The sequence below is a fragment of the Agelaius phoeniceus genome, chromosome 3 (assembly GCF_051311805.1).
Source record: "Agelaius phoeniceus isolate bAgePho1 chromosome 3, bAgePho1.hap1, whole genome shotgun sequence".
Taxonomy (NCBI): Eukaryota; Metazoa; Chordata; class Aves; order Passeriformes; family Icteridae; genus Agelaius; species Agelaius phoeniceus.
This window is the reverse complement of record NC_135267.1, coordinates 56,393,325-56,407,516: the sequence shown is the minus strand read 5'-3', so window position 1 is coordinate 56,407,516 and position 14,192 is coordinate 56,393,325. Positions and strand designations below refer to the sequence as shown.

At 38.3% G+C, this 14,192-nt stretch overlaps 1 protein-coding gene across 2 annotated transcripts in view; it reads right to left on the bottom strand.

Annotated features, from left to right (window-relative positions):
• Window positions 1-14,192, bottom strand: part of ENPP1 (ectonucleotide pyrophosphatase/phosphodiesterase 1) — a 53,205-nt gene that overhangs the window by 20,221 nt on the left and 18,792 nt on the right. For both annotated transcript variants that reach the window (XM_077175336.1, XM_077175337.1), the window contains exons 4-9: window positions 12,497-12,622; window positions 12,267-12,327; window positions 7,208-7,305; window positions 3,612-3,691; window positions 2,186-2,305; window positions 934-1,043 (exon numbers count right to left, since the gene is read on the bottom strand). In XM_077175336.1, coding sequence (XP_077031451.1) covers window positions 934-1,043; window positions 2,186-2,305; window positions 3,612-3,691; window positions 7,208-7,305; window positions 12,267-12,327; window positions 12,497-12,622 — 595 coding nt within the window. The remainder of the gene's footprint in view (window positions 1-933; window positions 1,044-2,185; window positions 2,306-3,611; window positions 3,692-7,207; window positions 7,306-12,266; window positions 12,328-12,496; window positions 12,623-14,192) is intronic.

The following is a 14,192-nucleotide window of genomic DNA, read 5'->3' as shown; positions in this document are numbered from 1 at the left end:
TCTAGTAGTGCTTATCCTTATTATACAAAGCAAATAATTGGCTTCAAGGTGCAAAGTCACATACAGGCTTTTATTTCTATATTATGTTTTGAAAAATTGCTAGTTTAGGAGTAGGGTTGGGTTGAATAAAAGTTTTTCATACTATGTTACAAAGTAGATCTCTGCATCAATTACTGAAGTAAACCAACAATAAGCATGTTGACTTTTAACAACATGAGGCAACCACAAAGTAAGTATTCGGTGTTTAACACAAGTTCAAGTAACAGTGCATCATCAGTTCCTAGGGAAGAAAACATAGGCAGAAAATCAAGATTCAAAAATTCCATCCTGTTGGAAGGGTGTAAGAAGAGAAAATGATCTTAAGATAGAAATGAAAAGCCTGATTTCTTGGGCAAGATTTGAGATTATTAAATAAATGGTGATAAACATTTTCATTAAGCAGAAAATGTTTAATTGCAGTGAAGAGCAATCACTGACAAAAATATGAGTGCCTTAATATTTTCAAATCTGCAACGAAAATAATTTTTAATTGGAACAGCTTACCACAGTCAACAGTAAAACTTTAGTTTCCATTGACAATATCACATCAAAGCCTGATCCATTCACTCATGAGAAGTTTGGATTGAAATATTCTACACCAGCCACAAAAGGTTTGTATAAATAGAAAGAGTAAAGCACTAGAGCTTCAAAGCTGGTTATGCTTAAAGTTGATTTTTACACATCTTACCATTAAAACATTTCTTGAGGAATGAAAAGATAATTAAACAAAGGTTCTACATTATACTGAAACAAAGTTAATTGGATCCTAGCCTTTTTTCCCCATTGTACAAAATTATTTAGAAAAGTAGGGGAAAAAAGTATGTTTTCTCTGGCATCTGTCCCACTGCAATCGTTAAAGTCAAATATTCCTCCAAGAGAAAGGTGTTTACATACCTATTGTATATTTCATACAGGTTTGGAAAGGTTCCATTCACTGCTACATCAGACCCAGGCCAGAAGAAGGTCCCTGCTTTCAGCCCTTGGTACATGGCTGTGAGCCAAATCTGCCGGAGAACATTCACCATGGTTAGCACCCATCACTGAACCAGCTGAGAGCCTGCCAGGCCCACGGCCCCTCACCAACTCCACACCCTTCAGTGAGATCAGAACCCAATCATTCCACTGAGCACTCCAGTCCATCCTGCCTGTCATCACTATCTCCAGCCCATCTACACCTTGTGGGCTGATTCCTTGTGGCAAACACTCACATCCCCGGTGCTGCAATGCCACGGAGAGCCAGGACAGAGGTAGGAACCATTAGCAGAAATGCAATGATGGAACCATGGCTGAACACCAGGAAGGGGAAATGTCTCAGAAAACAGTGACAAAAGAAGGGGTGGGAATATTCCAAGGACATACTACCCACATACTCTTGACATACAGAAACAGCATTTTGGTCAGTTCTTTTGATTTTACTGCTGCTCTCATGGTTTACAGATTTATGCCTTCTGCATCTTTCCTGCCTAACTCATGCATCACTCTATTCTCAGTGGACTGCAAGTTCTACACCTGTGTGTTCTCTCCTCAAGGAAAAAAAGAACAACCAAATGAAACCAAACAAACAAAACAAGCAACAACAATAAACCAAACAACAACAAGAAAACCCAGTCTTCCCCACACACTAAATATTTACATCTCGTCCCTTGCTATTCTTTAGGTAGTGCTCACTAAAATTTTTCCATGCCACTTCATTTTCATGGTGATGTCATCAGTTTTGCCATAGTTGTATGATTGAGCTGAGACGATTTCTTTTAAAACCACATCTTCGGACTTAGAAGAAATTTAAGCAGACCATAAACCTTTACTAGTGCTTCTTATTACTCAATCTTATCAGTCTGTTGATTTCCTCACAGAAGTTTAACTGCAAGCCCACTCATAAAAACAGATGAAAATCTGGTAGCTATATTAGCTATTTTAAGTCAGAATTCTCCTTAGGGAAAATTCCGTTAAATTCAACAAAAGCTGTTACATTTTGTTTCATTTGTTATTTTTTGGCTCTAGTACGGCAATTCCTAGTGGTGCTGAGTAACGCTTCTTGGCTGACTTAGAATTACCCCCTGTCCTCTTTCAACATCACTATGCATCCAAGCCATATTAAGTAACATAACAGGATGATGTACATTCTCAGAAGGGTGTTAATACTTACAGGCTGGCCTTGGTACCACTGTGGGTTAAACTTCTCCTCACTTTTAAGGGTGAAGGATGCGTTTCTTTTGGGGTCATACATCTTGTTATCAATTATACCATGAGATTCAGGATACAGCCCCTGTAATTGAGAGTATGCCTTGTTGCAATGCTCTAAAGGAAAAGAACCTTCCAGCTACTCAGACATATCCTTTAGACAAATATATCCATTGAATAGTCACTCTGCTGGTGACTTCTACTCCACCAGTAGCTCAGGACCCAAATTTAGCAGCATCATCTCTCATTGCGTCCAAGCCCTCCCTTCCAATCCTTATTTGCTTCTCAGTGAGATTTAAAAAATATTGGGCACTGTCCTTTGGGATCAAACTGAAAGACACTGCTTGAATTCACACATTTGTTGTATCTCTAGTACCAAAGATAAAGCAATTACCTACGCTAAACCTCAATCACATGAGCAAAAGCTCTAGTTCTAGAAAATCATTACATGAGCAGTCCAAGAAGTGCAGGCACCAGGTCTTGGGTAGTTTTAGCAGACTTTGTGCTCTGTCTTTAATCAGGCAAGCTCCTTTTTACATTTATAAGGGATAAAACACCACCACCATTAGGACCTTGCTACTTTTCACAAGAATGAGGAGTGGAGATAAACCTCTGCACTGTACACCTCACATGGCTGCTGGGCATGGTCAACGACTGTTAGCTGCATATTCAGTCATGGACATTTGTGAGGATTACACAATTAAGCACTTCATTCCTGACCTTGTGCTCCTACCAAAGGTCTTGACAAACTGGGAAGATAAGAAAGTGCAGATCCTAGTATTTGATAGAATTTTAGTTGTGGCACGATGAAACTAAAAAGGATGTCCTGGATTCCAACCCTGCATTTGTGTTGAAAACCTCAATTTTTCTTTTTCCTTCTACATGCAAGAGGTGTCAAATTTACAAGATCAGCTTTGTGACATTTCTATGCAGGCTTAGGTACAGTCCATCACACAGAGCCAATATCAGCATGATGCTCAAATCTTTCCTCTCATTTCATACCCTTCTTTTCATCATGCCAGGATACCTTAATGAAGTGGAATAAGGTTGGCAACTTAAAGCAGTTAGGCTGCTCCCACTCCAAGAGTGGAAACCACAATTTAGTGCAAATATTTACACAAATGAGGAGTTGTAAAGTGATGTGAAGTTTTGGCTATATGGGATTTTTCACAGCTACTCTTGGAAGGACTGGATTTACTAACATTAGATCTGGCCACTTAGTTGCAGTGTTATATAATAGCTGTTAACCTAAGTTACATAAATATAATACATCATTTTTCCTATTCTGAAGGGAAAGCAAATTATTTTAATAACACATCAAAATGTACTATTCCCTTGGAGAAAACTTGATAATGAACAGTAGTGGAAACATATTATACAAGAATTCTTACTGTGACAATGGAGTAATGGTTGGGAAAGGTTTTTGAAGGATACACTGGTCTCAGACTGGAAGTGTATGTTCCACATTTCTCTAGAGGAAGTAACAAAGAAAGTTCAGCAAAATTACTGAAAAAAATAGCTTGCAAGTTTCTCTCAATGTATAGCTATTAAAAAAAAACCCAAAACCATAATATATTTCCAGAAAGTTTTCACTCTTCAAAATTGTGGACTTGATACTTAAGTTTTCTTCCCATATTAATTTGCAACCTGACTAAAAGCCTATTAACACAAATTTTATCTATGTCTAATGTCTGACTGCAATGGTCACATGAGCAAAACCTACAGCCTTTGTGAAAAGCATGTACAGATAAGAATCAAAAATGAAAGAAATCACACTCTCCAAAGTTGCCCTGGTATGCAGTAAATGCAGTCTGCAGCTTGAGACCAACCAGACACTTAACCCTGGGTGCTCCCAGAGGAGAGGTGAAGCGGCCACTGACACAGTGGTGCCTGGCTCTCTATGCCATCTGTCAAATGATTGCTTGTTTTGCAGTCTTCCTTTCTTGTTTGTGGGGCTTTTAAAATATAAAAAATAAGCTCTTATTCTAGGATTAATGTCAAAGTTTTCTTTATCTCAATATACAAATCATATGGCTTTAGGGAGATTAGTATACAGTATTTGCTAGTATGAAGAGGCATTAGCAAGGCCAAAGCAACTGGGCAAGCCTTATTTAAGGGGTCTAAATTTTCATCAGCAAATGTGTGGGCCCCAATTTTCAGAAAGAAAAAAAATGCTTTCATGACAACTTAAAAAATAGCAAAACTGTTTCAACAGATGCTAAAGAACCAAAACTAATGACCCTATAAGAAGAACATCACTGCATCATCTTTACTGACTCTGGGTAATTATATATAATATAAATAGAATAGAAATTAAAGGCTTCATAACATAGGAAGTGTTGCATCAAGGCACTTTGAACTCATTGGATTGGGGCTTCAATTAGATTTCAGTTGAAATAGTATATTTCAGCTAATCAGGATAAAAGAAGCCAGGCCAGAAAAATATATCCTTTCAAGTCATACAGGCACCACCTCCCACACTTGTGTTCTGTAAGTAACTAATAATCACTTGCATCTTCTTTTATTACTGGAAAACACCTAGCACATTTCAACTACTTCCAAATCTGTTGTTGAGACTGTTTCCCAAAATCTTAGTTTTTTGATGTGGCTGTCTGGGGAGGTTGTTTTCTTTTCTTTTGTTTTGTTTTCCCTTGCTTTTTAAAGTAATAGAGAAACACTCTTAAAAAGTTTTGCCAAAAATCCAAGGGAGTTTTTGCTAGGACTTTCCATCAGAGATATCATTATTCTTTTTGGCTCGTTGGCTTTGTTAAAGATGTTTTAAGACAAAAGAATCATTTATCTAAAAGTTAAAATATCACTGCATAATTGTATATGAAAATGTCTTCTCTGAACACCACATGCTCACAGCAAGACTATGCCTTGCTTCACTAAAATCCCTCAGTTCCATGCTGAATTGTTCATCTTTCAAATAGCAGGGAGAGCAAACATATAACAAAACATGATAGAAGTGAAATTATGATAGTCTTACAGGCATCTACTCTGACAGATTTCTCCAAGGAGACACCAGAATATCGCTGTAAGCATGGCTGAATTAACAGGACCAAATAATGGCAATATTTTTATCTACTGGAATTCTGCACTTATCATCAAATGCTTTAAAGAGGAAAATCCAGGCATTTAGCATGGTCCTAATTTAACACAGAATCAGGCAGTCCCATGAATGTGAGTAGTGAATGTGAGTAGCTGTTCACTGCTTTGTAAATGCTGTCATTCTTAAACTCTTTTTGAAAATTTAATAGTCCTATAAATGGACAGCTATGAACTCCAAAATTATTTAATACAATTTTTCAGCAATAGTCAAGCAATTTATTCACTATTGTTACCTGCCTACACAGAGGAATAGATTTCATTACCCTTTTCTGACCAGTGAAGTCTTACAGGAGTATTTACTCACTCATAGAGAAGTTTATTTTTACAATATGACTGCCATGACCATTTTTGGACACATGGAACATAGAGCACATAAGAGATTTGAAGCCACAGGCCCTCAGAGTGGATGTACACCTCAGTGACACCAAGTTTCACTGATGAGAATATTTTTCTCTTACTAAAGAAAATTTGCTTTATCTGAGTATTTCACCAATTTTTTACTATGAGGGAAAAAAGAAGAAAACTGAAGATCCCATAGCACATTGTATAGCAAAGCCCTCCTAGCATATTACCAAAAAATGATCCAGAGCACTTTAGAACCGTAAGCATAATGCAGAATTAATACTTGCCCCCAGACTGGGGCAAGTATTTTGTTGGATATAAAACATGTATTATTAGGCATTCTGGTATAAGAATCTGTTAAAATTCACGGTTTGACCATCAAAAACCTTGTTGCTGTGGAGACGTGAAATGACTTTGATGAAATACAAATATATTTGTATTTCTTAGTGGTCAGAATTTGTCATGGGCTCAGTGCAAAGAGAGCAAGTTAATTATAGAAGTCAATGAGAGAAGTCCCACTGAAATCTATCCAGACCAAAGAATGAAGAAACTTTATATGTGTAAGTGGATACTGCAGACTGGAAGTCCTACACATGCTTTGTGACACTTCTATCTTGTATCTCAGGCAGAGCTAGAATAATTTGTACTAGCCAGCCTCTCCTAGAAATGTCCCAGAAATTTTCTCCAGTTTATATTTTTTTATAACTGCAGCTAATGAAAACTTTGCAAATGTCTCATTTTATTCTAGCATGGAACAAAACTAAAAAGAACCCAAAACCTCAGATACATCTGCGAATTGTTATCCTCTGGAATGCTTCAAGTTGTACCAACCACTGTGTAAAAAAGCAAGTATTTTTACTGATTTATTTTTAGTCAAACTGAAACCAGGCACCCCAGGTAGTAATTTCTGAATGTCAAGAAGATTGGCATATTTTTCAGACAAGAAATACCATCAGTTCTCTACAGACCACAGCCAAAACAGAAACAGGAAAAGTAAAATTATTTAGACACCACCAAATCAAGACACTAAAAAAGCTGAGGAATATTTCTTCAGGAAATGTTCGTTAAATTAAGGTTTTCTTGGACTCATTTCATTTTTACCAGCCCTCCTATATCATCTCCTCTTAGTCTATTCCTTCTATGTCTTCTTTTTCCAAATATATTCAAATGCTTTTAATTTTCCAAAACCATTCCACCTAAATATGAGATGATATGCATTACAGAGTAAAAAGAAACTACTTCTATTTTGAATAAATAACCTCACAGCACAAAAAACCCCATCTCCTAAATATAAAAGGGGCTATAACTTATAAGATTTCACTAAAAATCAAAAAGGCCCTTTCCTCAAGCCCTCTCTTTCTTGCCCTTCCACTCTCCAACACTAGAAGTTCTTTGTGCATGGGTGTTCTTTAGGGCAACAACTTCCATAATAATGGCAGAAGAGTGAGGATTTTAAAGAGTGAGGAAAGCTGCATTTGTGGTTTTTTTTTCAGGAAAGACATCATAATAGTTCTTAGACAAAGAAACTACTCACGTAATTTGCTAATAACAGGTAGAAGTCCACCCCAAGTCTGCAAATATTCCGCTCTGAAGCCATCCAATGAAAATAGTAACACTGGAGACTTGGTAAATCTGAACAAACAGAAATTGAGTATTAAAAGACAGACTCTGAGAAACAGTTTCCTATCACTAATTTCAAGAAAGTTTCCCCAGACAGTGGAAGTGTTCATTATGGGGCTATAAGCCAGGGCAAGAAAATCCTCCTCAGCAGAAGTTTTGCTGGCACAGTGGTGAGCAAACTGCTCCAGTCCCTCTGCTCAAAGGTGGGCAGAACAATCCATGCCCCAAGAGGCTGAGGTTTGCAGCAGGGCATGCACAGAAAAGTCATTGCAAGGCCTGATTTCAAGCACACCTTTAAGGTGAACCACCTTTAAGATGCTCAGGTGATCCATCTGGTGGGTTTGGTACTCCTTAGCTTGAAATCAGTCCCCTGAAGCAACACTCAGCCCCTCCAACCCTGTTCTCCCACCACGAGCTAAGAGCAGGGAAAGAAATAAGGCAATGCAAGGCCAAACTTTCCTTTATTCACTTTCCTCCTGAACAAGCTGTAACCTAGATGAAAGAAAATGATTTTATATATATATATACACACATACAGTGCACAGAACTGTAAACAAGTCTAATGTACAGGGTATGTTAAATCAGCAACTAAAACACATACTTTTCCTCTTGTCTTAGGAAGATTATCCAACCAAAAAGAACTTGCTTACTGCTCCAAAAGTCCTACCAATCTCCAAACTCAAAAATGTGGCCCTGGGACTGGAAACACCGTAACAGCATTTCTGCTAGGAACTTTACAGATAAATTCAGATACTGATTTCACTGGAACCAACAAAAACAAAATCTCCCCTTCCAGTCTCCACAGGACCTATGTTTTCCAGTCTTGACTTGCTCCCACATTCAGCCCTGTTCAAACAATTTCTCTCCAACTGTAAGTACTTAAAACATTGCATCACAGACAGGAATAGTAACTTCTGTAACATCAGTAACTTCTTCCTTGAAGAAAACATACCCTGTGTTTGACCTATAGACATGAGGGCATGTGAGACTGAAAAAAAATCACTGCTGTGCAGCAATAACTATTGAAAATATGGAATTTCATAAAACAATTTACTATTTATAATATTATAACATTAAAATATTGGTTTATTGCCAGCTCATTTTCCCTTTTTATATTTACTTTTTTTAAAACTTTGTTATACTCTAGTTTCCAAAAATAAAACAGTGAGGATAGAAGAAAAATATTATTTATAAAGTGTTGACAATTTCTTTAGTAATGTACGTCACAAAAAAAATCTGAAGAGCCATTTACAAATGAAAAATTTATAAGCTGTGTGTCAGTCAAACAAATGTAAACTAAGGAATAGTCGGGCAACCAAAACATGTCAATCCTAAGAAAATTTTAATCAACAATTTGGACAACAGTTCAGCCAAAAGGATTTATACTTAGTTCAGAATTATTACGTAGCCTACCCTATACCTCAGGTAGAATAAAACCTTTAGATGCATTTCTAAGATGTATGTTTGTAGCCTGTTTTTTAATTTATTTGGCACAGGTGGGAACAAGAAATGAATAATTTTCAGGTCAAAACTAAAGCCATATGGCAGAACAGAGTAAGGAAGCTTTATGCACTACCTTTGCCCATATTACAAGTATTTTTTGCACCACAAATTCTGATCTCCTCAAGTTTTGCAAATACCTTCCCCATGTCCCTTCTCAATAAATTGATTCACTTCAGTGCAGAGGTCTAAAAATCTTCACTGCAAAGTTCTGTGCAATAAAATGCAAGCTTTGAGGCAAAGTCTGTTCAATTTACTTACCAACAAGTCTAACTTAAAAAAAAAAAAAAAAAAACAAAAAAACCCAAACCAAAACCAGAAAACCCCACCAAACTTAAAACAAGCACTTAGAAAGGGACTTTACGCAACTGTTTCTGGTTTGGCATTTACAAGTAAACCAACTGTTAAATACATGTTTTGGTTGTCTGCAAATCTAGCTACTGACCCCTTCTCACATGTAAAATTAAACTTGGCAAAATAGGCCATTGCCACAATGACAGCAATTGCCCATTTCACTTCTTGTATACTCTACACATGCCAAAACTCATATATTTAGTGATCTGCCCTAGTGCTCAGGGAAGCAAAGCATGACAGACCATGTTAAACCACACTGTCTTTGGAACAGCTCCAGTAAAATCCCCAGACAAACTGACCCAAGCTCCATTCTGAGGTATAGCAGCCACTTCCACGCATTTTTCCTGTCAGTGGCCAAGACTGTGCTTGCTACTGAATGAATGGGCTGTCATGAGCAAGCAAGCCTGGGAGGCTCAAGTTTTGGTCCTGTTGGTGATTCATGCTGGCTGTGTCCAAACAGTAAGACAAGCATGTTTCACAGCTCTTGGATAAATAGGTATCCCACACATCCTGACTCCAAACTGAAGGAAATGCAGTAGCAATTATCCCCTCCTATAAACTGGGTTCTATGGAAACATTATGCAGGCAACACAGGCTTGCTGTGGTCTAGTAGGTTCACCAGTCTTCTGGATGATCAAGAGGCCAGAACCATGGAACACATTGCCAAGTTGACCTACCTCATTGCAGGCAGGTTAGACCATAATTAAAAGAAATAGAAAGAAAACAAAATAGGAAGGAAAAGGAAGTTCCCTTGAAAATCTTAATGTAATACACAGAAGACTTGTCATCCCACACACATTCATACTGCCTGTATACAGACATAAAGCACAGGAGGAAAAGCTTTCTTTTCCACTAAATCTACAGAAAGCCTCAGCAGGAGGCATAAGAGCAATTCCCAAATATAAAGAGAGATCAGCAAAGAGGAAAGTAACCAGATGCTCCTACAGCTCAATGAAGATAGGGCAAATAGTAATAGGCCTGAAGCACATGAGGACAAAAAGACAGCAAAAAGTCATCAGTAAAGCCATCTATGTAAGTACTAGGATAACCTGCTTAAGTAGGTTTAAATTGTCTGAGTATGATTTCACTCCTAGAATGGTAGGAATGACTAGATCACTCCTGAGGTCTTACAGCCTATTAACTTTATAATCCTATTAAACAATACAGAACCCAGTTTTGGAAAGACTTAGTTGTGTACTTAATTTTAAGTTGTTGATCAGTGAAATCAGTGAGCAGTTGATCTCACTGAAATCAGTGGGATTTCTCAGATTAAGTACCTCATTGAATGCTGTATCATCTTTTGTCCATTCTGCACCACAGGAACAGCTAAAACCCAGCTAAAACTAAAACAGAATAAAACCAGCATTCTGAACCCACAAAATATGCTGTATTAATATGCACAGAATCAGAATTGATATCCTGAAGTCTCAAAACGAGCACTGCAACTAAATTCACCTGCACTACTGTCTACCACACAGCATAGGAAGAAGTGGATTGTTTACAGAGTTGTTACTTTTGGGAGAGGCTTGTGTGCTAATAGTCCAAGATGAACCTTCAGTCAACACTGTTTGATTCAGCTTTGACCACACATCACCCTTTCCTGGGCTGGGTTTTATTGCAACATTTTGGGGTTTACCAGGATTAAAACAATTTTAGAGGAGTAACTATGTATCCCTTTCATGAGCTGAACAGAAAAAAACAAACAAAAAACCCTAAAAACATGTTAACCAACAGGAGTTGCCCTACAGCATTTACGTCAGTAACTTTGACTGTAGATCTGCACAAGACTCTTTGTTTACCAACCTCTTGGGGGCAACACTTCCTAACCCTGTTAGAGAAATCATCACTCTAGACTCAGTTCTCAGCAAGAAGTCCCAAATGGCTCCTGAACTCAGAACACAATTCAACGACAAAAACTTCAAGAACCACCCCTTCCTACATAGGGGATTACTGGGGACTTGGACTATAAGCTGGACAGAAGCTCCAGTTTCTGTCCTGATGAAGGTTCTGAAAGTTCAGCAACTGTTAGTGCTCTGAATCAGAGTGAAGGGTACTCAATTGGTATGAAATATTTCACATGGAAATATTTGTATTTTGTTTGACAGTATTATAAGGCCAATGAATAAAAATAGCATGATTTAAATATCTTAAGTAAAAACTGTAATGACATAAGCACAAAATAAAATGGTTTTACTTTACTAGAAATATCCCATTGGGCTATAATTTCAAAATCAAAATAAAAAGGTGTGTGTTTTTTGATACTACACAGAAAAGAATATAGTTGTCCCATAACATGTCTAGTAAGTATTTACTACAGGAACATAAATCAACCTAGAATTGAAGTCCCTTTTATTGACAGCCTAGATATACAGCCATAGTTTATAGTCAACTTTAACTACAAACTTAGTCAGAAGATCCCACAGCAAAAACAGTTCAAGTAATACAAGATTTTTTTTCCTGGCTGGGAGCTTTGCTGTACTATTCAAGCCTGAGTGCTGATGCCATAAACCACATGAGTCATTCCTCACACACTGTATACATAACTTGCAGGAGCAGGCCCAATGTGGAGCTGAGCCAGAGAATACAAGGATCCCTTGGCACTTTACACCTTTTAAAGAAAGTAATTCAGACAGCTTGCAAATAGTGTTGTCCCACTCCTGGTAGAGCTGGAACACAGATCTGCCCACAATTTGCAGTCCTGAGGCTGGAAAATGCAAGGTATTGGAAAGGTCTTTTAAAGAGACAAGAGAGGGAGACAGGAGTCTAAGATTGCTGGATGGGTCCCAAAATATTTGGAATGATGGATATTGTAGCACACGTAGGTCAATAATATGACTGGCAACCAGGCAGATTTACCCAGGGCACACATATCTGTGAGAAACACCAGGACTGAGGAATAGGCAAATCTTGCAAGTCAAGCAATTGCTGAGATAGAGCAACCTGGTGGGTTGGTAAGCACCACCAAATGCTGGCTGACCAGGTGCTCATCTCTGTCTGGCAGCTGCTTTCACTGTGTGTGTAAAAGGCAAGCAGGTCCCAGGAAGGCACAGCAGGGAGCACAATGTCAAAAATGAAATGCAAGCAAAGAGCAGAGCTACGCAAATATAAAATTTCCTCACCCTTTCGGACACTGAGGTTCAGTAATGTTCTCACACTCTTCTTCAACCCAGCTTGCCTCTCCTTAAAACAAATGAATGCAATATATTTTTTAAGACAGTACATTCTTACTGATAGATGCAAGGTTTTTTTCATGTTACCAGATGCTTTTAAAGTCATATTATGTTCTTGCTCCGTTTACACAAATTTAGGTACATATGAAAGAGGGTAGCAATTTGTTGATGATACTTACCTTTACAAACAGCTTGATAATTAACACAGCAATCGTTGTTTTCCACACAATCATCTGAACAGGAACAACGATATTCTAGTCGCCTCTTTTCTCCACACCTGAATTTATTGCAGGTCCATATGTGGGCTAAAAAACAGGTGAGAGAGAAGGACAGCACAATGATTAATACTGCTTTAAGTCCAGAACTAATAAAGCAAGTGTTAAGTTCAGTCTCAAATCTCTACTCACTGAGAAATAGTCCTCAGGTGTAATAGAGATAATGAGTTATCTCATACATGCATAGTATCACAAACTTTAGCACTTCAGGAAGTAGGAACACCCATGAGTAAATATCTAAGAGCACAATCATCTGAATACAACTATGCAGCATATGGGTATAAATACCACAGATCAGAAAGAATTCATTTTACAGATCTTCTAAAATATGGTAATTTATGTGGGTTTAATTTGTTAAGCTCATACTATAAAAAAAAGCCCCAAAACTCCACCAGATAAAAAAAAAATTAGCCTGAATTTGGAATGCCTAGAAAACACTGAGCAGCATTAATTTATTCTGACTTGCATTTGAAGTCACAGTGGATTTTACCAGTCATCATCAGCCACTCCAGCCTCTTTCAGCACCTCTTAGTAATAGGCATCACTGCCACTATTTAAGACTCTATACATAAGCTCACAGGAAGACCTACTGACTTCAGCTCCACTGCTGATTTTATTAGAGAACAATATTGGTTTCTCTGAATGGCATATTCCAATACATTGTATTGTCTGGAGACCTGGATGTTCTGGTTGAACATGAGTCAGCAGTGTCCTGGCAGCCAGGAGAGCCAAGCGTGTCCTGGGGGGCATCAGGCACAGCATGGCCAGCCAGGCAAGGGAGGGATTGTCCTGCTCTGCTCTGAGCTGGGGCAGCCTCACCTCCAGTGCTGAGGGCATTTTTGGGTGCCACAATGTAAGTGCTAAACTATGAGAAAGTGCCCAAAAAGGAGGGCCATGAGGATGGTGAAGGGTCTGGAGAGGAAACCTTATGAGGAGCAGCTGAGGTCACATTGTTTGTTCAGCCTGGAGAAGAGGACACTGAGGAAAAGCTCCATTATAGTCTTCAACATTCTCAGGAGAGGAAGCAGAGGAGCAGGTATCAAGCTCTTCATTCTCATGACCAGTGAGAGGACTCAGGGAAAGAGCATGAAGTTGCGTCAGGTGAGCTTTAGGTTAAGCATCAGGAAAAGATTTTTCACCCAGAAGGTGGCTGGGCACTGGAAAAAGCTCCTCAGGGAAGTGGTGACAGTGCCAAGCCTCACAGAGTTTAAAAAGCATTTGGAAAACTGTCAGGCACATGGTGTGACTCTTGGCCTGTCCTATGCAGGGTCAGGAGTCAGACTTCATGATCCTGATGGGTCCCTTCCAACAGCATATTCTGTGATTCTATGATTTGTTAGCAGTCATAAACACAAATAAATCCTTTACATTCAGTGAGGATAAACACCAGTGAATTTACCAGCTGAGTGAATACTTAGTGCAGATACAGAAACGTGGAAGCCAAATCTAAATGTTTGAGCAGAAGACACTCAATAATTTTCATACATGACTAGCAATTAGAGATCCCTAAAAGCATTGTCAGGAGATTAATCTCACTTTCAGTAATTCCACTAATATCAAATAGATCTCTATTTCCATGAGAGAGAGAAGAATCTATTAT